Below are 22,260 nucleotides of genomic sequence, written 5' to 3' on the forward strand. Positions count from 1 at the left end.
GGGATTAAGGGAGCGAGACACAAATTCCGGTCATGCATGCCAAGTCACACTTTCCAAGTTTATCCTTTTAAAATAGATACGATATACCTATACATGATATAATATTTGTATATATGAAATCTATATTTGTTTAATTTGAGCCATTCAAACTAAACCAATGTATAGGTGTACAATGAGAAATTTAAAGGCTTAGTTATTTTTCCCGACACAGTGTAAAATAACCCGTCCCGTAGGGGGGATTTGCCAACTTTTGATGTTAACAGCTTTGCTCACTTCCTGGCAAGGACAGGTCTGTACCCAGTTTGTAATGGAGCCCAGGGGTCGAAAGTTACCTTTAAATACATGTACAAATAGTTGTTGAAAGTAATGTTATTAAAATAGATTTATTATCCCTGAGCGTGGCCTATCTTCTTGTGTTGCTAATAAGCTGGGTGGGGACACGCCACCGTGCAGGGGGCGCCCCAGAAGGACGCGGGAGGTCGGGCTGGGCAAGGCTAAATGCTCGGTCTGTCTCTTCCAAATCACCTGAGCTTTTAAAGCTCTGTGTTCTCACAAATACCAGATTAAGCACTAACCTCAGTGTTGTTAAATCCCAAAGGAGGGCAAGAGAGCCAGCTCGACGTACGCTCTCTCAGCTCTCTGAGGGCAGGGAGGGAGTCTCCGTCTCGTTCTCGCCGTGGGGCGAAGCACAGCACAGCCGTGGTCTCTCATCTTCCCCTGGAAGACTTGCGTTTTCCTGAGCCGCCGTCCGGGCCCAGCTGGCATGGCTTGACGCAGGCAGAAGCTAGGCTAGAGCGGGGTGGCGGCTCCCTGGGTCCTCGCCGCGGTCAGAGCTGGCTCGCAGGTCCCACTAGGTACCGGGCAGCGCAGCTTGGCAGGGAGACGGAGGCGGCATCGGGACGAAGCAAAGCACTCAGGTTCCCAGCAGCCTCTATTGTGTTCTGTCTTTGCAAAGACTATTCCTGGAGTCCTGTCCACGACCCAGCCTTGCGGGCCCTGGCTGGCCTCAGGTGTGCGGAGGGAGTAACTTGGCCGGAGCAGGCATGGGCACTCCATTTTTCCATGTGACTTCTTTAAAAATGGGTTCGTACCAAATTCCAGTTGTCCCCGTTCTTCCATCCAGCAGGCTCACGTCCCAAGGCGTGCGGGGCACCGGCCGTCAGAGGCATCCAACGGGGCCGTCCCTGTGCAGGGGCCCCGGGCGAGACCTGCGCGCACAGCCCACTACGCGCCAGTGCCTCCTGGTTGAGCAGAGCCCTCCGGCTCCCACCAGGCCGGTGGGGGGGGGGGGGCCCGCGCCGTGCCGTGCAGGGGACACCAGCCTTCTGAGTCCAGGGTCCCTCACTGGGCCCTGACCTTCTTGCTCTGTGGGCTCGGAGGCGGCTCCGCAAGGGCCCGTTTCTGCAGCGGCGCCCTGTCCTCGGGGCCGGCCGCCTGCTCCCTGGACATCAAGGCCGCCCGCGCCAGCCGCACCTCCCGCTTCTCCCTGCGCCCCTCCATCTCCTCGATGTCACCAGCGAACAGGGCTTTCAGCGGGGCCATCAACTTGGGCACCGTCAGGAGGTCCCCGAAGCAGACCTGGAAGGCAAGCCCTGAGTCAGGACGGGGATCCGGGGCCAGGCAGGAGCTGCATGGAGGGAGCCCTCTGCTCCCAGGGCAGGTGCCAGCTCCCTCCTTGCCCCCCTTTGCGTCAGCGGACCGTAGTGGAAAACAGGGACGAGGCCAGGGAGAGAGGGAGGAAGCCCTCTCCAGAAAGGGGCACCGACACCCCACTCCTGGCTTAGGGGGCAAAACTGAATGGGCCTCCGGAAAAGAGAGGCAGTCTAGCCTCTGAGAATCAGGCTCCTCAGAGGCAAACCCGGGCCCCACCCCCATTCAGGGAGGCCGGAGGGGCAAGGCTGGCTTCCCCACCAGAAGAGGGGAGCATACCCGTCTCCCCAAGCAGGTGCTGAGGCACAAGTCACCTGGCCGGGGGAACGGCCGGGCCTGAGTCCCCCAGTCACTTCCAGTACCCCGAGACTCAAGTCTGTCCCGAAGGCCCTGGAGCAGGTGGGCCCCGCCCTCCCAGCTGGTGCCAGCCACGCTAGGGGGACAGACAGACCCCTCCTGCCCTCGGCCGAGCACGCCGCCGTAGGGAGCGTGGTCTCCACCCCGCCCCGGCCCGCATGGCACTGACCTTCATGTGGTCAAAGGCAATCCCCACTTTCTCGTTGAAGTCGGGGCTGAAGAGAGGCACCTTGGCGTAGCGCTGGCTGAAGTGGTTCAGCATGGTAAAGCCCGCGTTCATCTGCACGCCCACGCCAATCGCCTGGGAGGTCGTGCTGCCCACACATGGGCCACGTGAGGCTGGTGCCCCGGCGCATGAAGAGCCCAGCCCCCACTTTCCCTCGCGTACCCCAGGAAGGCCGCCTCTCTCGCCCACACAGGCTCTCCTAAGGGCCAGGTTCTTCGCTCACGTGCCCAGATGGGGCCCAGCCGAGCACTGGCGGTCACACCACCCATCCGCGAGGGCAGCAGGGAATAGGCAGGGGGCTCCTCCCTCAGGGGAACGCTCTTGTGCCAGCAAAACCCGAGATCGGCCCCGGCGCCTCCATCCCCTTGGCAGATCCCTGGCGTGGCTGACAGCTGATGCTGGGGCATCTGCAATACCCCCGGAAAGCCGCCCGGCTAGCACCGTGCCCAGATGGCGCTGCGGAGCAGACACAGAAACCCCGCAGCCTTGGCGGGAAGCAGGCCGGCCTGCTGTCACTGTCACCAGAGAACACAGTGTGTCCCTGTGGGGCTGTCATGGGGCTGCTCCGAGTGTCACTGGGGGGGGGAGTGGGTGACCGTGGCTCAGGGCTCTCCCCTACCTGTGTGTCTTTTCCACGGCCTCCTCCTCCAGGCCGTCTTCCAGTGTGGCCTCATGTATCAGGAGGGTGGCGTCCTTCCCTAGAGTAATGAGCACGGACCGTGGAATGGAGTCCCCCGCCTGACCAGTGCTGGGCCCGGGGTCCTCCCGCTCGCTCCCCCAGCCCGGTGCCTTGTGTGGACGCGGATGACCTAGCGGTGGTCCGCTGCCTCTACTCACCCATCTGGACCAGAGCCTCGCAGGGCATGGTGTCCCCGGAATAGACCACTTTCCAGCCGGACGTGTGGACCAGTGCGCAGCCGAAAGCATGCTTGCAGTGCCGGACCAGGCAGGTCTGAAACTGCAGGGGCAGGCGAGCGGCTGTGCAGCCGTGCTCCCCGTCGCCCTCCCCGCCTGCGGGCGCCCCCTTACCTCTTCCAGCTCACACGCTGCCAGCAGCGAACCAATCAGCCTTTCAACCGCGGGGCTGGAGACCTCCGCTCCTTTCTGAAGGCACTTGGCGGGAATCAGGCTGCGAGGACACACAACGATTAAACAGCAAACATGAAAAAAACATTTTAATGTGATTCAAAGTTCAGGTGTCCGGCCGGAGAACCCCAAACTCATCATAAAGAAACTCAAATCTATCACTAAGAGGAAAGAGGAGTCAATTAAAAAGCCAAACCATGCCCCCCAGGCCGTGGCAAGGGCCGTGGCGGGCGGGCGCTGCCTGTGGCGGGGGCTGGGGAAGGCCCGCCCTGCAGACCCAGGCAGACGGACGGACCCCCCTCCTGGGACGCTACTTGGGCACTCGGGCCCGAGTGGTTTCATGAAAATCTGCAAACCAGGGCAGAACCGCAAAGAGGGCGGAGAAGAGACGGGTACGACCACGGGCAGCAGCCACTGGTTTCTGCCCTGGAGTCGCAACGCTCCTTCCCGCCCCCATCCCCCAGGGCCTGGGCAAGGCTGCGGGGCGACGTTGGGGTTGGGGCTCACCTCACGTGCTGCAGCAGTTGCTGGCACTGGTTGTGGTACAGCTGGAGCCAGGCCTTGAGCTGGGTCGGGGCGACCACTAACAGCGGGGGACACGGCTTCCCCAGGGACGCCTGAGACAAGGACACCGGAGCCGCAGAGTCAGCGACAGGAACGGCTCCAAGGCGCAGGAGGGGGGGCTGCGGACGTGCAAGCCACTGAACTCAAATGGCTGGAGGGCCACACTCACCAGAGCCCGTTCTCTCTGCAGCAGAATATTCAGCAAGCCCTGGGGGGGGGGCGGGGGAGACAGGGACACATGTCAGCCACGGCCGAAGTCGGCTCTCTGCCCGGCATCCGGGTTCTGGAGTCCTCCCCCCGCCCCCATCAGCTGCCATTCCCCAACACTGCTGTGGGCGGTGTGACTGGGGCAGGGGCCGGGGACCCAGCTGGCATCCTGTCTCTGGCTAAGGTCCCCTCCGAGCAGGCCAGCCAGGTGAAGGCCAAAGCCTTGGTGCTGCGGGACAGCGGGACGAACGGAGGGACACAGCGGCTCCCCCGCAGAGCGACTGCACCAGCGAGAGGGAAAGCCGGCCTGTCTGGGAGGAACAGGAGGAAAGGTGCGGGGGAAGCTCCCACTGTGTGGTGATCCGCGTGCAGGTGGGACACGAACACGGCAGCGAGGGTGCCCAGGACCCTGTCCACCTCGTCTCCGTAGTGACGACACAGCTGCCCGAACGTGCCTTCGCCACAGTCCAGGAGCAGGGACCTGTCGGGGCTATGGACGAGAGCAACAGTCACGCCGCCGGGCGAGGCTTTGAGGTCTGGAGGGTTTGCGTTTCAGGGAGAAGAGGAAGCAGCAGCTGTGTGCATCCCACGTCTTCCAGAACCTCTCCAAACACGAAGGCCATTTCGGACGCCCGAGCTCATTACACGAAGGGACTCATTAGCCACGAAACTCTGGAAGCCCTGAACGTATGCAGTCCCCAGAGCCACAGACGCCGGCACCCAGTTTGGGGAACGGGAAGGCAAAACCACCTAGCCCTAAGGACGCGCCTCTGATTATTTACACTGGACGTGGCGATGCCCATCGGTGACCCCGCGGCAGGCACCGTGTGTGCATGGGAGATCTGGGTGCCCTGCACCCGCTGCCCCTGGCAAGGACTCTGGCCACCTCAGCCCCGCCGCCTCCCAGCTGGTGTGGGAGGGGCTGCAGCTGCCCCTGCAGGGGGTGACCCAGCAAGGCCCCGCTGCTGCCAGTGAGCCGGGCTCAGGCTGCTTTGATCCCGATGGTCCGTCTCAGAGCCTAGGCTCTGCGGAGTGAGGGGAGTCTCCCGCAGGCCCTCGTCCTCCTCTGGGAGGAGCCACCAGACAGGGAGCGCTGTGCCCGGGCTCCAGGGACAAGCCTCCGAGTCCAGACAGCGACCTTCTGGGGACAGACTGCGTTGCGCAAGGTCAGCCAGGGAGCAGCACCTTCGGACCGACTGTGGCAGGCTGGAGGGCCCCTCGGGGTTCCCAGAGAAGCCCCCTCCACTGCGCCCCTCAGCGCCTGGGATAGGCCGGGCCTGCCGGGCCGCTTTACTGCATCTCCTCAGCAGTGGGAGTGTGTCCCAGCTGGCGTATGTCTGCTGGGGGCAGGGGGCGGGGGGTGCACTTCTGAGTGCCGGGTGCGAGAGCGCGTTAGCCGGATGGTGGCCCTCCGCCGCCAGCATCCAAGGTGACAAAGCGAAATTTCAAAGCCGGACACCAGGCAAACCCAAGAGAATCACCAAAACCCACCCAGCGCGGGCCGAACTGGAGACCCAACACACCCACCCAGCAGTGTCCCCCGCACCGGCAGTCACCAGTTAGGGCACGGCCCAGCCAGCAGTGTAGACACCAGTTCACACTCCGGATCCGGCCCTGACCAGCTGTGGGAACTGGTAACCTCTCGGAAGGTTAGTTTAGGAATCAAGGAGACGGGCAGTCATGACTTCGTAGAATTACTGTGCAAATTCAGGGAGATCATCTCTTAGCAAGGTGCGTGGCCTACAGCAGAGCCGGCTGTTTTTACCGACAGACAGAACAGGTCAGAACCGATTAAAGGCGTTAACACCCATGACTCCTCTTCCGGACGCTCGGGCCAAGGTGACAAGCTTACGCACGTTTATATGGCTACATCTTCAAATTAGCCTGGGTGGGGGGGCATGGGGGGCGGGACGCGTGTGCCCCCCGTGGATGGACATCTCCTGGGACAGCAGCAGTACCTTATGTTGACAAGTGTGGCACTGACGTTTCGAATCTTCATCGGGATGGCAGAGCCTGTTCCGAGGAAGACGATTTCTGGATACTGTTTAGCTTCCTCTGTGGAAAAACACATGTAAAAGGGTCCATTTCTTTGGGTCAGAAGCGAGCCAGCATTCAGCCATGAGAGGAGTAAGTCCAGCCCCCCAGGAGGGGCTGGGGCTCCCACCTGGCAGGGGTCCTTCTGTAAGGACCTCCTCCTCTGGGGGCAGGGGCGGCTGGGGCTGTTTGTGGGTACGGGGTTATCCAGAAGGCAGAGCATAACCCCGCAGCCTTTCCCTCCAGAGACCTGCTCTTCGTCCGCTACGTCACAAAGGGCACGTCTTCGGGCTACGAATCATTTACCTCGAGGGGCTCAAGGGGCTGGCGTCCACCTGGCATCCAGCCCTCACCACCAGCCCTGTTCTTCCTGCGGGGACCATAACTGCCCTGCTGGGGGGGATCCCCGGCTTTACAGGGGTGCAAACAGATGCAGAGGGGAAGGGGCAGAGTCAGGACCAGAGTCTGGGGAGCTCTCCTGTGTCCCTTCCGTGAGAGGGAAGGCTCTACACCAGCCCAGGCGGACTTCCCCGGAGAACCTGCCATCGGGGGAAAGACCATCTGGCTGCATTAATGCCCGCCGCTTTCTAGTCCGGCGTGCTCGGCTTCTGGCATTCACTGAAAAGCATGCTAGAAAAACCAGCTACCGGAGCAGAGGTCCCCAAGCTCCCCCTAATGACTTTTCCTGATGGGGCGACGAGAGCCCAGCAAGGTGGGTGACGTGGCCAGATCTGCCGTGGCTCCCTAGTAGCCAAGCCAGGACCAGATCCCAAGTCAGTGGAGGCCCGGCACAAAGTTCTTTCCGGGTCTTGCAGGAGCTCCCAGGGCCGTGGCACACGGTGCCTGCCTGCTACGTAAGGGCCGGTCGCCATCGCCCAATGTTCGGATGGAAATGGTCTTGGTGGGGAGGGTAGGCAGGCAGGCACGGGTGTCTTTAGAGAATAAAGCAGCACTGGGTTATGGAACTAGACCTGGTTAGTTGGTGCCAGGCGGTCATTCTCCTTGGCGCTTTGAAAACACCCACAGGAGGGCAGCGGCCAGCAGAGGAAGGCGGCTCTGTGGTCATCCGCTCACCTGCTGAGGCTGGGACATCCTTCGTGGCCTCCCGGTATTCCTGCACGCTTTCCTGGAAATTGGGGAGCTCCAAGGCCTCGGCTATGAATTCATCGGGATTGCAGACAATAACGGCATCCCTGCAGGGAGGACAGCATCTCAGTGACCAAAGCAGGCGCGTGGCCTCAAGCAGACACCGGTCTGGATATCCAGAACCAACTTATGGGTACAATCTGTGGAAAGTTGTCCAAATCAAAACGGCAGTCCTGTTCTCCTGCTATGTGGAACCCTTCTCACTGAAGCGGGGTTCTCGAAGCACGTTCTAAATAGCTTCAGCCCCTCTGGACATCTCAGCTCAAAGTCTGACGTCCCTGGCAATACTGACGTCCAGCAGGGTCCTGACTTCCGCCCACCGGGTGCCACCAGCACTCCCACCCCCTGCCAGACTGTAACAACTACAGATGTCTCCAGACGTGGCCTAATGTCCCCTGGGAGCCAGAGGAAGGGAGGGGAGCAGGGTCAAGCGGTCCTAGCTGACCAGCACAGCCCGACAGCAGCGGCTCCCACACGAATGTGGACACAGCTCACCCCCCGAGAACCTGATCTGGCACCTGGGGGTGGAACCTGGGGCTGCATTTCTAGCAAGGCCCCGATGCTACGACGTGGCTGCTCCCAGCCACACCAAGAGGCCAGCCTCAGACTGGGCGCTAGGCTCACCCCGGAGCTCACGGGGCGAGGCCAGGCCCGGCTCCCCGGATTCTAACGCAGGAGGCCCGGGATGTGCACTCTGCCCGGTGAAGGGGAATCTGGGTATCGCCAGGCTTATTCTTCAAGGTTTGCAAACCGCCCGCGCAGCTGCTGACGGCAAACCCCGAAATCCCACGCCCGCGTCTGTGGGCCCGTCACATGACCGCGTGGTCTCTCAGAAAACCCAACACCAGACCCTGCTCGTCCGGCTACAACTAACACGGACACAAGGCAGTGCACAGGAAGCTTCCACCTGTTCAGGATGCAGGTCGGACACATGAACCAAGTGGAGGGGTTACTGGCCGCACCGTCCCCGGGCAGAGCCTTTCTGGACGTTACCGAGGGCCTCAGAACGGGTCACACCACGACCCAGTAATCCCACATCTAAGAATCGCCCAAGGGGACAGAGTTCCACTCACATACTTACACACAAGAAACATTGAACGCTTCATTAAAAGCACCTAGAAACGTCTAAAATGAGCAGACATCCCTCTGGGGGGTACCCATAAGTCTCGTTCCTGAAGGCTACGTAAGGACTCAGGAAAAGATGGACCTGTCAGGCCACGGACCCACACACACTCTTACCAAAAGATGTATTCCCCACGTGTTCCAATTAAAAAAAAACGTTAACAATCGTTATCTCTTATCTCGAAGGATGGGATTACGGGTGACTAATCTTTCCCGTCAAACGCTCATGTTCTTTGTTGTAAAACAACAGGCGTCTATCACTGTTACCGGGAGGGAAAACACGTTCAGGAAAGAATCATCAGTGGCCTCTTCTTCCTGCCTCAGCCCGACCACAGCAGCCTCTGGGGGCCGCTTTTGCTCAGGAACTCAGCCGCACCAGTGCATTTACTAGTGGTCGAGGCCCCGTCCGTGGCAGGGGCAGAGTTCAACACCCAGGACACACACCGCATGGCCCGTTCAGGCTGAACTGACCGCCTGGCCCTTCCCAAGAAGGGCTTGGCAACCCCCGATCTAGACCCTTCCATTAGCTCAGAGTCGCACAGACCTCTGCCACTCCCTCCGCGGACGGAGCTGATACTTGAGGAGACATTCGCCCCGCACTGTGGGCACAGGGAAGGCGGCGTGTTCCTCCTGGAAGACACAAATCGCGCTCGGTGGAGAGAAAGAACAGGCGAGGGGCCAGGCCAGGGGCCCGCGGGGGACGCTACCTGGCAGCGGGGGGCGGTGAGCGGGGGGAAGATGGTGGGGTGAATAAGGCTGAGCTGCGTCTGGATCTTGTGGCTGCGGAGATTGTGGACCGACGAGCAGCTCTCGTTCAGGACCAGGTGCTGGGTGGCGGGCCCAAACCTATGGAAAGATGACGGTGCGCTCACAGCGTCCTTCAGGGGGACTCCCACCGAAGGGGTAGTGGCAACACCAGGAGCAAAGATGGTAGAGGGAAGGGTCCAGAGAGACCAACTGGCGGCTCCAGAAAGACCGGCCGACACAGTCCCACAGGAGTCTACTGCCTCCAAGTCCACTGCCCTCTCCAAACCGAAGCGCCTCGGGGGGTGCTGGAAGGAGCCCCAGAAGAACCCAGAAGGCTGCGAGGTCAGGAGCCTCCAGCCAGGGACTGTGAACGAAGTGGAGTACGGGCGGAAGAAAAGGAGGCATCGTAAGGGGACCGTTAGGACCCGGGCCCTCCAGGGAGGGCAGGCAAAGGGGGCCGAAGAGCAGAGCCTGCAGGGCTCATGAGGAAGGAGCGGAGCAGGCGCCTGGGAAGAGCAGGAGGGGAGGCTGGAACAGCACCAGGCACCATGTGCTCCGAGTTCAGCTCAAACACTCCCTCCCCTGGGGGGCTGAGCTTGACCAATGGGGCCCCGAAGAAAGGCAGGGTGACCTCTTCTCCAGTTACTAAAAGTTGGTAGACCTCAGCCTTGCAGGAAGAGGGGAGGAGATGGAATGAGATGCAGAGTCATCAACAACCCCCTCCCCCCCGCGCCCCGTCACTCCCTAAACTGAGGCTGTTACTCTACACTCGAGAGGGGACCATGGAGAGGTAAGTACTTCTTCAGACGCGGAGTGTGGACGGTGGAAGCGGGACGTGTGCGCAGCGCGCCACCTAGCGGCGGCTCTGCGCCAGTGCTACAGCTGGCCGTTCCCCCAGCTCAGGGAGGGCAGGGAGCCCCCAATGACCAAGGGGAGGGAGAACTCCAGGTGCGAGGGGAAGGACAGATGGAAGTGCGTCCTACCTCTCCATCCACTGCTGGTATCTGGGGTCCTCAAGCACACACTCTGGGGCCATGTGAGCCACCAGCGCCACGGGGGCATCGGCATTTCCTTGGTACCTGGTGGAAGGGAGGAGCGGGGTTGCGCTTTGTCCGGTGATGCAAACCCAGGACCTTCACAAACAGTGACCGGGCAGGCAGGGCAGCGTGCGGCCTGCTCTTGGGGACTGCAGTGACCCATGGCCTCCACGCCCAGGCCAGGCTGTGCCGGGGCTGCTCCTAGAGGTGCCTGAGCCGGCAGGGCACCGACCTGGGATTCCTCTAGTCCGAGGCTCTGGGGCTGCCGCCACCACCCCCCCCAGGCCTCCTCACTCAGAGCTGAGCCTCCTCCTGCCACCTCCACCTCGGGGCACAGGGCTCTGACGTGCGGAGCAGGACCCAAGCTCTCCCGGCCTTTCACAGGACCTTCCCCCGTGAACTCAGGCACCCGCAGTCCCACCTTAACGTCTGCCTTCCAGCAGACCCGAGCCACGGGCATGGAGAAATAAAACCGTCTGTACTTCCACCGTCTAGAGTTGTCACTTACTTACAACGCTGAGGTGTTTCCTTCCAGTTCCCATTTAAAAATATATATATATACGTGCAGTACTTTCTTCTGACCCCTCCCTGCCGCCCCGCGTGCAGACCCGGGAGTTCACGGGTCGTGCAGTTACACCTGACAGCATCGCGTCAGCACACACGCCCCTCAGCTCACAGCGACTCAACGCGGCTTTGCTGCCCACGACCTGATGACAGCACAAAGCCTGAGCCACCATATGTCACCCGGATTCACCCAGTGAGAATGAAGTCCATCTCGGGAAGAGCTTCCAACGCTAACTGAAAAGCCCTACAGATGCCCGAAAAAGATCCGCTGTGATAAGCAGAATAAAACATGAGGTGCAAAACATAAATAAGAACTAGGGACAGGAAAATTACAGATAGAATAAACCATTAAGAATGGGAGAGAAATGAAAACAATGACATGGGGGGGGCACAGCTTCCCAGGATCGAAGCTGCCATGCCGCCAATGAGTCCATGTTCTCGGGCGATGGGAGGGAACGGCACGGGGACCTGAGAAGAGCAGACCAAAGGTGTGCCCAGACTGAGGTTCTGTCCCTTAACAAGGACCCTCGACCGAGACGCCCCCACACATCAGAGCCGCCTACACAGATCCAACACAGGCAAGCGAAGAAAACTTACTTGGGTAAAAAAAAATAACCCAAATAACGACTGGGGTATTCATTAGAACTGAAGAAAGTCCTAGGATTTGTCCAGGCTTAGCACGCTAACTGGCCACTGGTTTTCTAGGCTGCAAGTGGTCTCTGGCTTTCGATGCTTTCTAATTTCACTTCCAAGGCTGCGCGCACAAAGCCCACCAGCAGGAGGCTGGAACTCAAGCGTGGGCTTCCGCAGCCACGGCTCGGTGCCAGGAGCGGCCACGGGTCAGGCAGACACCCTGACACCCCGTCGATGCCGGCTGGGGTCCCCCCACCCCCAGAGCCCTCATTACCTCTTGAAGGTGGCGTTCTCACAGATGGGTTGAATGAATCCTTCGTCGGGACATTCTACCACAACAAAAGCAACACCAGGATCTGGAGGAGTACAGATCTCTTCAGGCAAAATCTGCAAAATCACTGGGGTCACGATTCTCTCCCGGGGCAGAGTCACAGCTCGGCAGACACACTGAATGGCCTTCAAGTCAGCAGCCCACCTTACCTAATCCCCCTGAACAAGCACAAAACCAACGTGAGGCTCACCACCCACGCCCCGTATGCCCCGGCGGCCGGCTTGCGGAGGGCGTTTCAAAGCCAGTGTGGCCGTGAAGCCAGGCAGGACATTCAGGGTGCCCTCTGGTCTGGGGCCAGGGGCCCCAAATCCACCCCCAGGGGTCTGTTGCTAGACAATGCTCGGAGCTCCAGGACAGGGGAAAGCATCCATCCCGTTAGGGGGAGGACCCTTAGCAAGTCCTAAGTAGACACTGCGGATACAGCCAAACGCAGCCGGCATGGATAAGCGGGACAGGTCCGGATAAGAGACCCTGTTGTATTGCTTGGCCCGGTGAAGGAAATCCGAGCTGCTCCACTGCCCTCAAAGGTGAGGTCTGGACCCGTGTTCCAGGCGCCAGCCTTCACTGCCAGGACATCACGGAAACAGGCCGTCTCACCTCTCTGCCCTCATAAGTGACGCTCTTCCCGTCCTTGACGGCAGCAATGATGGGAGCGATGGCAGCTGTCCCGCTGAAAGAAGGGGCCAGCTGTCCGTGAGATGGGGTGTGGCAGGGACACGGGTGCCCCCCCCCGCCCTAACAGCCCCGCAGTCGTCCCCCCGCCTACACTCACACTGGCAGGCCCAGCTCCTTGGCTTTGAGCACCAGGAAGTTTCCCTTCTTCACGTGAAGCTGTGACAAAGAGAACATAAACGCCACCTCAGGGAGGGAGGAGGAGGAAGCCTGGCTTTGATCAACCTCTGTCCTAAGCGCACCTTTCCGGTTTTACTCTCATGTCACCTTCCCCTCGGGTAGAGGCGAAGTACGCTATATTCCAAGCCGTCTTCCGAAGAAGTCACCTATTCTGGAATACTTTAGGACTAGAAGCTGAAGGACTTAAAACACGGGGCGTTATTTCCCCACGTTAACTTGTTATCATTTAATAAAACGCGATGCATTTCCCAAACAAAAAGGCTCCTTCAGGGGCACCTGGGTGCACAGCGGTTAAGCGTCTGCCTTCGGCTCAGGGCGTGATCCCAGCGTTATGGGATCGAGCCCCACATCAGGTTCCTATGCTATGGGCCTGCTTCTTCCTCTCCCACTCCCCCTGCTTGTGTTCCCTCTCTCGCTGGCTGTCTCTATCTCTGTCAAATAAATAAATAAAATCTTTAAAAAACAAAAACAAAAACAAAAACAAAAAGGCTCCTTCACGTGTCCTTGAGGACAAGCACCTGTGTTCCCCCGTCTTGCACTCCGCGTGTAAGTGCTAACGGAACGTGACCGGCACTTGGTCTGACAGACCCGATCACGCAAATCCCTGTAGGACACAATACTGCAGTGACAGGGGCAGGGTCATAAAAGCGTGGACGGTCTTTCACGGGTGGTTTTCACGAACCTGCGACACGGCACTGCTTTTACCCTGGAGAAAAGTTGTAACGAAAAATCCTCGACACACTCTTACTGCGTTAGAGGGCAGATGACAACCCTGCCACAAGACCTCATAATCGTCATTCTGTGCTTATTAAACGTGTACATTTTTTGGGATCTACTTATTTCATATGGAATTAAAAAAAAAATCAAAGTGCATAAAATGTTAATAAATCTTTCAGTACTGAATTACACTTGATTTTCCTTTTCTTCCTCAGGTCTTTTTTTAAAAGGAAATTACTCTTAGGGCAAAGTCTCCGATTTGGATCCTCAAGCCTTACTAGGATTCTAGAATTTCCTGGCTTGGCAAACGCTATCCTAGAGGAGGGATTACAGCTTTAGTGTGTGCGTATAATGTGAAGATAATTAGCTCGGATGACACCTTTAGATGATGACATGAGAAAGGCCTGTTGTGACCATTGCCTCCACAGACCCAGATGGGTTTCAGGATGGAAACCGAGTGCTCTAACGTTTCCCAGGGACTCGCACACCTAAGGCAGGCGATACCCCTCCCTCTATGATAAGCTGAGCTTAACCCACGAGAAACTGTTCCCACCCGAGGGTGCGGGGTGTGCAGAACACAGAGGAGAAGCAGAACGCGGTCCCCTGAGGCCCCGAGCTGGCAGACAGCTGTCTGAAGCCCGTGCTCTCCTAGCAGAGGACCGTCTGCGTCTCAGGCCCTCACGTGCTGGGCCTCTTTTCTCTGAGCCCCTGGAGCTTGGACTCGCTCAGCTTTACTGCCTTCCAAACCCTGCAGTGAGCAGCAGCACGTTGCCTAGAAGAGGGACAAGGGCCCACAGGCTGACCCGTGAGAGCAGCTCTCAGAAGGGGCAGCGAACAACAAAGGAGGGACAGAAGGGCCAGGGCCGTTGCCTGCGGCCCGTAGCCTCGGGAACAGCGGTCCGGGAACAGCCAGGGTTTACAGGGGTGCGTGGCCCAGCACACACAGCCCATTCCAGCACATCCCATGGCCTCTACCGAGGACGGCGGGAGGGACCTAATACAATTACAGATGACCAGAGAAACCTACTTGAAAAATTATTTTGCGGCCTAAAAACTCAGAAATACACAGGGAACAAGCCTATCAACAAACCGTCCTTCACTTTTATAAAAACTACTACTGAAATGCGGTAACGTGATACTGATAACATTCTCCTGATACTGACAACGTTCTCGCAGCTAATGAGGATTACTACTGACCTTCCGGAAGAGCTTTCCCTGGGGGGGTGATCATTTGGATAAGAACTACGAACATATTTTAAAAGTCAACGTTACTGCTCAAAAAGTCATCACTGCCCACAAAAACACAACGTGGAGCCTTACGGCGGACGAAAGCGTTTGCTGCAGGGCACCGGCTTTTAGCGCAAAGCCCTATTAGAACTAGCATCCGTCACATTTTTAAAACACTCTACGGTAACAGAATTTTCGTAGAAGGGGACTGACGTCAGATCTGTGGACACCGGCCTCTGGGAATGCTAGCCAACGTTAAAACGAGCCCAATGCTACTGGCTGAACAGCTACAGTCGAAGGATACAGAGTAAAACAGAGCTGGAGGGGTCTGAATGAAGGCCCGATTCCCCTGAAGGCAAACTAGGCTGTCTTTATTGCTCCCGTGCAACATGGCCAATCGCGCGCCAACATAACCCGGGGACTCAGGAGCCGCTAGCTTTGAGTCACTGGACGAGAGCTCACCGAGGGTCCCGTCACATGCTTGCTGAAGGCCCACCGCAGTGGCGCCTGCTTACCTTACAGACAAAAGCTACAACCAAGGAGGGGTCCCTGCCGCTCTTTTTCTGGCCAATACCTGAGGAAAAACAAATCTGATTGTAACAGGGCAAACGGGAGGGTTCACGGGCTTCACAGGCCGACGATCATCTGAAGTCTAATTCGGCTTCGTGCCAAATTAAACGGACGTGGCGGTCCCATGCAAAGGTCAGAGCAGACACTGGTGTCCTTCCCCAGCAGCCCTGTTCTCTCTCCTACTCGCGCCCGAGGTCGGAGTGGATGGAGAACGCAAACCGGAAAAACTTAAGAACTGACTGGTGAGACTTAAAAAAGAAAAAAAAGATACATTTTACCCAGATGTGGAAGAGGGAGAAAAAATAAGTTTGCGATGTGCTTTACAAACAAGCATATGTGAAACACCACAAAAGCCAACGAGGCTGCAGAGAAAACGGGGCGTAGGTCCATCGCAGGGAGGACGGCTCCCGGGGTCAGCCCCTTCTCAGTCACCAGACACGACCCAGGCAGGAAGAGGAGCAGATCAGCCCTGCCCGACGCCGGACCACAGCCCCCTGAAGGGGTCCCAGTCCCCCAGCACATCTAAGCTGGGGATTTGAGCTCTGTTTCTCAGCAGGCTGTCCTGGCAGAAAAGGGGCCGTTCCGCTCACTGACCCGACTGGCCGGCTCAGCAGTTTTCTGGATTCATGAAAAATTACTTTGCGTTGATGAACAGGGTGGAAGCCTCCGTATGAACCAGTCTGCCAGACCCTGCTCTCCTCCGGGGAAAGCGGACGCAAAGTCTGGGGCCCAGCCAGGGCCGGGGGTTGGGGGTCAGCCACAGAGCTCCGTACTGCCAGCTTCCCGGCAACCCACCCCACTCTCCCCCGGGGCCAAGTCCCAAGCACGCCGAGGAGGACGGACCAGTTTGACACACAGGCTTGTTATGGTAACCGTGCCAACGTGGCACAGGAAGGGGCAGCAGATTAAGATAACCATTCTCTGGCCAGGTACGCTGTTCTGTGTTAACAGGGTTACCGTCCAGAAGGTGCTGCTCGTTTTCAGCGGCTCCGGAATCCGAAGACCGCCCTGGACTGAGTCGTTCCGGACTCGGAGATGGCCAGTCTTCTCCACGCTTCTGCTCACCTGGTTGGTGGGGAAAACCATCAAACCCCACGCCATGGAGGCGTGCTCACGGCCAGGGCCCCGCTGTTCCCACGAGTCAGAAGCAGAGTGCCACTGAGGCAGCCTGCCTTCAACCACAACTAGTTACCTGTCCCCCTTCTGACCTGCTCACAACACTTCTCTCAGCTAGTATTTATGGGAAAGTTTACCAGTGGAAACTAGTATTTATGGGAAAGTTTACCAGTGGAAACCTCTCCAGCATCCTCTCTCCAAAGGGGTACTTACATCTGTGGCAAATAAACCCCAAGCAATAAATGTGCACATCTGAGAACCATCTACTTTCTGACACTATACTTAATTATGTAACATCCCAAAGTAGAACTACAATCGTTACCTAGGAGTTAAACGTGTCTAGAAGACTGAAAGCTCCCCAAGGGCAGGAACCATGTGTTAATTCCTCAGCTGAATTTCCTAATCATGTTCAGAACATAAAACTGGGTACACAGAGCCAATATTCCAGCAGTTTCTATCTTTTCCCCACATTTTCCTCGCCTGGACCTGCAGCCCTCCCTCCTGCTAGGAGACGGGACTTGCGCGCTCACTGTATATGGGGATCTGGAAGACGGTCATGGTCTCATCCTTGTATTCTGGTGCCGAGTGGGGCCGCACAGCTGTGTGAGAAAGACCAAGGACAGTGACTGCCGTGGACGGACACGCTGGGGGAAAAGGAGCTTTCCAGATCTCCGACCACAAGCAACTGGTTTACCTTGGAATGCTGCTGGCAATCTATACTAAAGCCAGAATCTCTGAATAAATGACAATTTTTAGGAAAGAAGCACCCATATATTTTTGCCAGCTGTTAATATTTACTATGCTAAATAAAAAAACATATTATGATCACTACCTGTTATAATTTAAAAAAGAAACCAATTCTCAAATTTAAGAGGCGTAAGTTAACACACAGCATTGTGAGGCCAGGGAATCTACCGTCTCAACTGGAAGAACCAGAATTCACTCTGAAATAAAATATTAGCATTCCTAATTGAAGAGGTGCCTTGACAAGCCGGGGAGGCACACGGCCTTCAGGAAGGGGCCCTGCTGGCCTCCTGGGCTAGGCCTCCCCGCAGGAAGAGGCCGCGTGCCTCCCAGCACAGCCGGAGCAATGTGGCTGAGAACCATCTCTCGCCTACGTTTGGGGACGGGATGTGGGGGCACAGAAATTGCAACAGGCACTGTTTTCTAAATCCACCTCAGTAAGGAAGCATTTGGTTTTAAGGTTTAATGGAGTCCCAAGTTTTATGGATTCTAGTTTGGGAGACTGGGGCATATATGGGAAAGAGATGGCCGATTACGAGTCAGACTCAGGAACATACCCAGGTCTATTCCTTTCAATGGACCGGAAAATATCTTGATAGCTTCTAGGTATTTTTCCTACAAAAGACAAAGAAAGAAGCAGTTATGGTTGTACAAACGCAGAACACAGAAACACAGCAGCACACGAGATTTATCAAGACGCATCAACATAGGGGCGCCTGGGTGGCTCGGTCGGTTGAGTGTCCGACTCGATTTCGGCTCAGGTCGTGATCTCAGGGTCGAGAGATCCCACCCTGCGTTGGGCTCTGTGCCCAGCGGGGAGTCTTCTTGAGGTTTCTCTCTCTCCCTCTGCCCCTCCCTTCCCCCACTCACCCACGCGCTCTCTAAAATGAGTAAAATCTTTAAAAGTACTCATCAAGGGAAAAAAAAATCAGTATTTTATTGTACTTTCTTTTTTTTTAAAAAGTTAGCAGATGGGGGCACCTGGGTGGCTCAGTCAGTTAAGCACCTCCTTTTGGCTCAGGTCATGATTCCAGGGTCCCGGGGTCAAGCCCCACGTTGGGCTCCCTGTTCAGCAGGGAGCCTCCGTCTCCCTCTGCCTCTGCCCTTCCCCCTGCTTGTGCTAATAAATATATAAAAATCTTTAAAAAAAAAAAACCACAAAACTTTAAAAAAGTTAATTTTGTCCCCCCACCAGCTTTGAGATGTAACTGACACATAATATTAAGTCTAAGCTACACAAGAGGACGATTTAAGTCTATACTGCAAAATGACTACCACCAGGCAACAAACATCGAACACCTCACGGCTATAAATACATCTTTTTTTTTTTTAAAGATTTTTTATTTATTTATTTGACAGAGATAGAGACAGCCAGCGAGAGAGGGAACACAAGTAGGGGGAGTGGGAGAGGAAGAAGCAGGCTCATAGCAGAGGAGCCTGATGTGGGGCTCGATCCCATAACGCGGGGATCACGCCCTGAGCCGAAGGCAGATGCTTAATCGCTGTGCCACCCAGGCGCCCCTATAAATACATCTTAAAAAAAAAAAAAAAAAAGGCATCAACATGAACGTTAGTACTTCGAACCGCCTTTACACAAATATTTACGGAGTGTCCACTCTGTGGTAGGTGCCAAGGGTTCAGCAGTGAGCAGGGGACAAGGTCCCCGCCCTCGTGAAATGCAAAATCCAGTGGCGAAAGAACAGAAACAGATGAGCACGGACAAGCGGCTGGCAGCCGTTGTGCTAAGGATCTGCAAGAAACTGGAGACACACAGGGGCCGGGGCGCCACCTGTCTGGAGAGTCAGGCGGGATCCTGGGTGCATGTCCTTCCAGCGGAGCCCTGAAGGCTCAGAAGCAAAGCCCTGGGATGGGAGGGGGCTTCAGGGAAGAGCCGAGAGCGGCCCATGGAGCTCCTGCCGGGAGACCTGAGACCAGAGACAGATGCCGAGGGCAGGCAAGGGCCAAGGCCCAGAGGGCTCGCAGGCCCAATAACGGTGTTTATGGGGCACTGCAAAGAAGCCCCGAGGGTTCTGGGTGTGAGGCGCCTACACGTGTGCCCCAGAGAGGCCCCTCTGGCCACTGTGTGGGGGTGTGCAGCTGTCACAGTGGACAGGGGCAGGAGATAGCAGATAAGGAAGGCTTTAAGGAGGAGACAAATGGCTGGATCTGAGGCACTATTTTGGAGACAGAATTAACAGGACTTGGTGACTGGTTACCTTTCACGTTTTTTTTTTTTTAAAGATATTATTTATTTATTTGAGAGACAGAGAGAGAAGCAGACTCCCTGCTGAGCAGGGAGTCCAATGCAGGACTCGATCCCAGGACCCCAGGATCATAACCTGAGCCAAAGGCAGACGCTTCACCGACTGAGGCCCCCAGGCGCCCCGCCTTTCATCTTACGAACTGGGAAAGGAACTGTCAGCCAACAGGGCTAACAATGTGCACAGAGCTTCTCAACAATGTTCAGAAGCTGGTCTGAAGGTATGAAGAGGTCTGAAATGTAATAAAAATAAATGCTAACATTCCCTGTGGGCCTCGTGGTGCCCAACATGCAGTAAGTTGGTCTGGTGTTTCTTATGTGTATTTCGCATAATCCTTAGCAACTTCACAGAATTCACAGCCGTCTCACAGATGAATAGACTGAGGCTCTACGAGGTAAAGGAACTCGTGCAAGGTCGTACAGTTACTCTGGCTTTGGACTCAGGTCTCTTTAACTTGAAAGGCTCCACCATCCCTTAATTCTGGAGGGCCAAAGATGAATGTGCAGAAACAGAAACACAAAAAAAGGAGGGGTCGGCTCTGAGAGCTGAGTCAGGAGGGACTCACCAGTTGTGGGGGTCCAGAAAGCACACACTTCGGGAGCCCGGTTTCCTTTAAGGTAAGAATCATGCCTGGAAGGAGAAAGAACATCCGCTGTCTCATCACCATGCCCTGTAGCTGCCACCAGGAGGCCTCCTCCTTACTTCACCAGCTCTGTCTCTGCTTGTCCTCATTCCTGCTCCTGCACAGTGATCACAGGCCCTGGGCAGAAGTGACTCCTACTGGAGGTGCAGGGGACACCAGATATTCCTCAGATGCCTCCAGAATGGGCAGGGCTGAGACTGGGACCCGGGATGCAAAATCTCACCGAATGAAAGGACGCCCTTATGTTCTGCGGCCTAGGCACCTCACTGCCTTGCCCTGCAGGGGCTCAGCTCTGAGAACGGGATGGGCTCAGCCCTGCACGCCTTCCTATCCATGTCACAAAGCTTGTGCACTTTGACAGCGACACAATCTTGACCTTCCTGGTTGGCGGACATGAATAATGGGGTAATCCGGGGAGTGGGTATCCGTGTGTGGCTGCCGAGAGTCTCAGTGGTGTGTGTGTGTCCTGTAACCATCACCCACTATACCCTCCAGTTTACGGGCACGTATCTCCAGTCTAGCAACTCAATAAACAGAGTGGATGACAATGCCTGGAAGCAGCATTCCTGTTCAAATCTGTCCTTTTGAGTCATAGCTTTCCAAGCTGTGGCTGACAGGGCAAGCATAGAAAGAATTCCAGCTCCCCTGGCCTTGGAAGATCGGAGGAGGAAAAAAAAAAAAAAAAAAAAGAACAAGGCAGGCTAAGATCCCAGAGACTTCCCTCCAGCCTCTGACCTCAGAAAGAATATACTTACCACACAACCCCCCCACATTACACCAGTGCATTCGGGTCAGGAATATGTTATCCAAACGAGCCACCTTCAACCTAAAAATGACAAAACATTTGAGCAGGACCGAACAGGATGACTAGGGACTCTCTTTTCGGCTTTAGGAACACTCCCGTCTCTCACCGGGGCTTTGAAGCCCCATGAGCATCTCCGCCCCAAAAGAAAATGGTTGACTCACTTGTGCTCCTGCATTAGCCTCTGGACGCCTTCTCCACAGTTGAAGAGGTACCTACGGGACAAACATCAGGCAAGATACTCAGAAGATGTGACTCTGTAAAATTTGTGCCGCGGTTTTAGATGCTTTATTGTACACTGCAGAGAACAAAAAAACACCCAAAAAACCGACACTGTATTGCTAGCAGGCTGCATTTCTGGCATGAGGCTGCTGCTTGTGAACCCTCCCCGGGAGAGGCCAGCAGGGGGCTGGGGGACTGGTAACAGGCTGGTGCTGGGGCAAGGTGGGTCCTTTCCCCCATCACCTCCTCACCTGACCTGATACCCCAGAGGCCAACCACGAGGTCCCGGTCTGGGGGCGCCCGGGAGGGAGCGCGGCTCAAAGTGTGCCAAGCGGGGCCTCGGGATCCCCAGGCTGAAAAGAGGACGCTCACCCCCAAGTCTGGGGCTCTTCCGGGGCTCCCGGGAACTCCACCGGCGTGGAATGTAAGGCATCAGGGATCTCCCACCCACCCACCCCCGACCGGCCAGGGTCGGCTGCAGCAGCAGAATCCCACACGGGTGACGCGTGGGGGACCCCGGCGCGCAGCACGCGGGGCGGGCGCGGCGCACTGACCGGTTGTACTCCGAGAACACGTAGAGCGCCGCGCCCACATCCCGGCCGCCGGCCGCCACCACCTGCAGGTACACGGTGTTCGGGCCCCCGGGCTCCCACGAGGCGCCGCGCTTCTCCCGCGTGCGCAGGTGCCGCAGCGGGTCCTTGGGCGGCCGCTGGCGGCGGGCGGGTCCCTGCGACATGGCGCGCCCGGCCGCGGAGCGCAACAGCAGCACTGAACGAAGAGCCCACATGCACCAGCCTCCTTCCCAACGCACCGGGTCACCGGCTCCTCGTGCCCCCACGCCCCGCCCCTCCGCCGCGCGTGGCGGGCCCAGCCAATCAGCGCGCCGTGAGCTGAGCTGCCCGCCTACGCGAGGCCGCGCGTCCAATAGAGAGGAGCCTTGCCCCTCGCGGCTTGTCAATTGGCGACAGCCATAGAGTTGAGGCAGGCTAGAGCGCCCCGGACGGCCTCGCCCCTTGCCTCCTTCCGGCTTTCCCCGGCGAGGATTCTTTCCGGAAACTCCCCCTCGCTTGGGGGCGGGACTTCCGGGAGCGCAGAGCCTGAAAGAGCGGTCCTGGCAGGCGAGCTGATTTCGGGGATTTCGAGGCGCGCGGACGGGGGTCGAGCCCTGTCTCCACTGATTGTGATCTGTCCCGCCGCGCGAGTCAGCCCTTGGAGCTTTGGTTTGTTCTTACTTGTGGTGGCGGTTAGGATGAAGTGTGAGGAGGTGGGTTATAGAGAGAGTTGGCATGGGAACGTTCACTAATTTTATTTCAGGTGTGATTAGCGTGAATGCAGGCTTCAAATGATGGTTTTTTCGATCTTTGGGAAAGAAAGACAAAAACAGGCTTAAGAGAACAGGCTC

The 22,260-nt window shown here is 57.1% G+C and overlaps 1 protein-coding gene across 2 annotated transcripts; it reads right to left on the reverse strand.

Moving 5' to 3' along the window:
- Positions 1–44: 44 nt before the first annotated feature.
- On the reverse strand, positions 45–21,676 carry ELAC2 (elaC ribonuclease Z 2). Of its 2 annotated transcripts, XM_040630053.1 has the most exons (24): positions 21,413–21,676; positions 20,801–20,851; positions 20,590–20,660; positions 19,757–19,821; positions 17,488–17,545; positions 16,717–16,785; positions 16,028–16,135; positions 15,016–15,074; positions 12,477–12,535; positions 12,302–12,374; positions 11,648–11,760; positions 10,123–10,218; positions 9,100–9,238; positions 8,937–9,022; positions 7,199–7,317; positions 6,049–6,145; positions 4,442–4,580; positions 4,053–4,091; positions 3,827–3,936; positions 3,263–3,362; positions 3,071–3,191; positions 2,853–2,931; positions 2,177–2,321; positions 45–1,578 (listed from the first exon to the last, which is right to left on the reverse strand). In XM_040630053.1, exons 1-24 carry the CDS (start codon positions 21,643–21,645, stop codon positions 1,342–1,344), a joined length of 2,466 nt encoding a protein of 821 aa, XP_040485987.1. In that variant the 5' UTR covers positions 21,646–21,676; the 3' UTR covers positions 45–1,341. The 2 variants fall into 2 exon arrangements, with proteins under 2 accessions (XP_040485987.1, XP_040485988.1); XM_040630054.1 differs by lacking the exons at positions 45–1,578; positions 2,177–2,321 and adding an exon at positions 2,331–2,640.
- Positions 21,677–22,260: the final 584 nt, after the last annotated feature.

Source organism: Ursus maritimus, unplaced genomic scaffold (genome assembly GCF_017311325.1).
Source record: "Ursus maritimus isolate PB19 unplaced genomic scaffold, ASM1731132v1 scaffold_14, whole genome shotgun sequence".
Classification (NCBI taxonomy): Eukaryota; Metazoa; Chordata; class Mammalia; order Carnivora; family Ursidae; genus Ursus; species Ursus maritimus.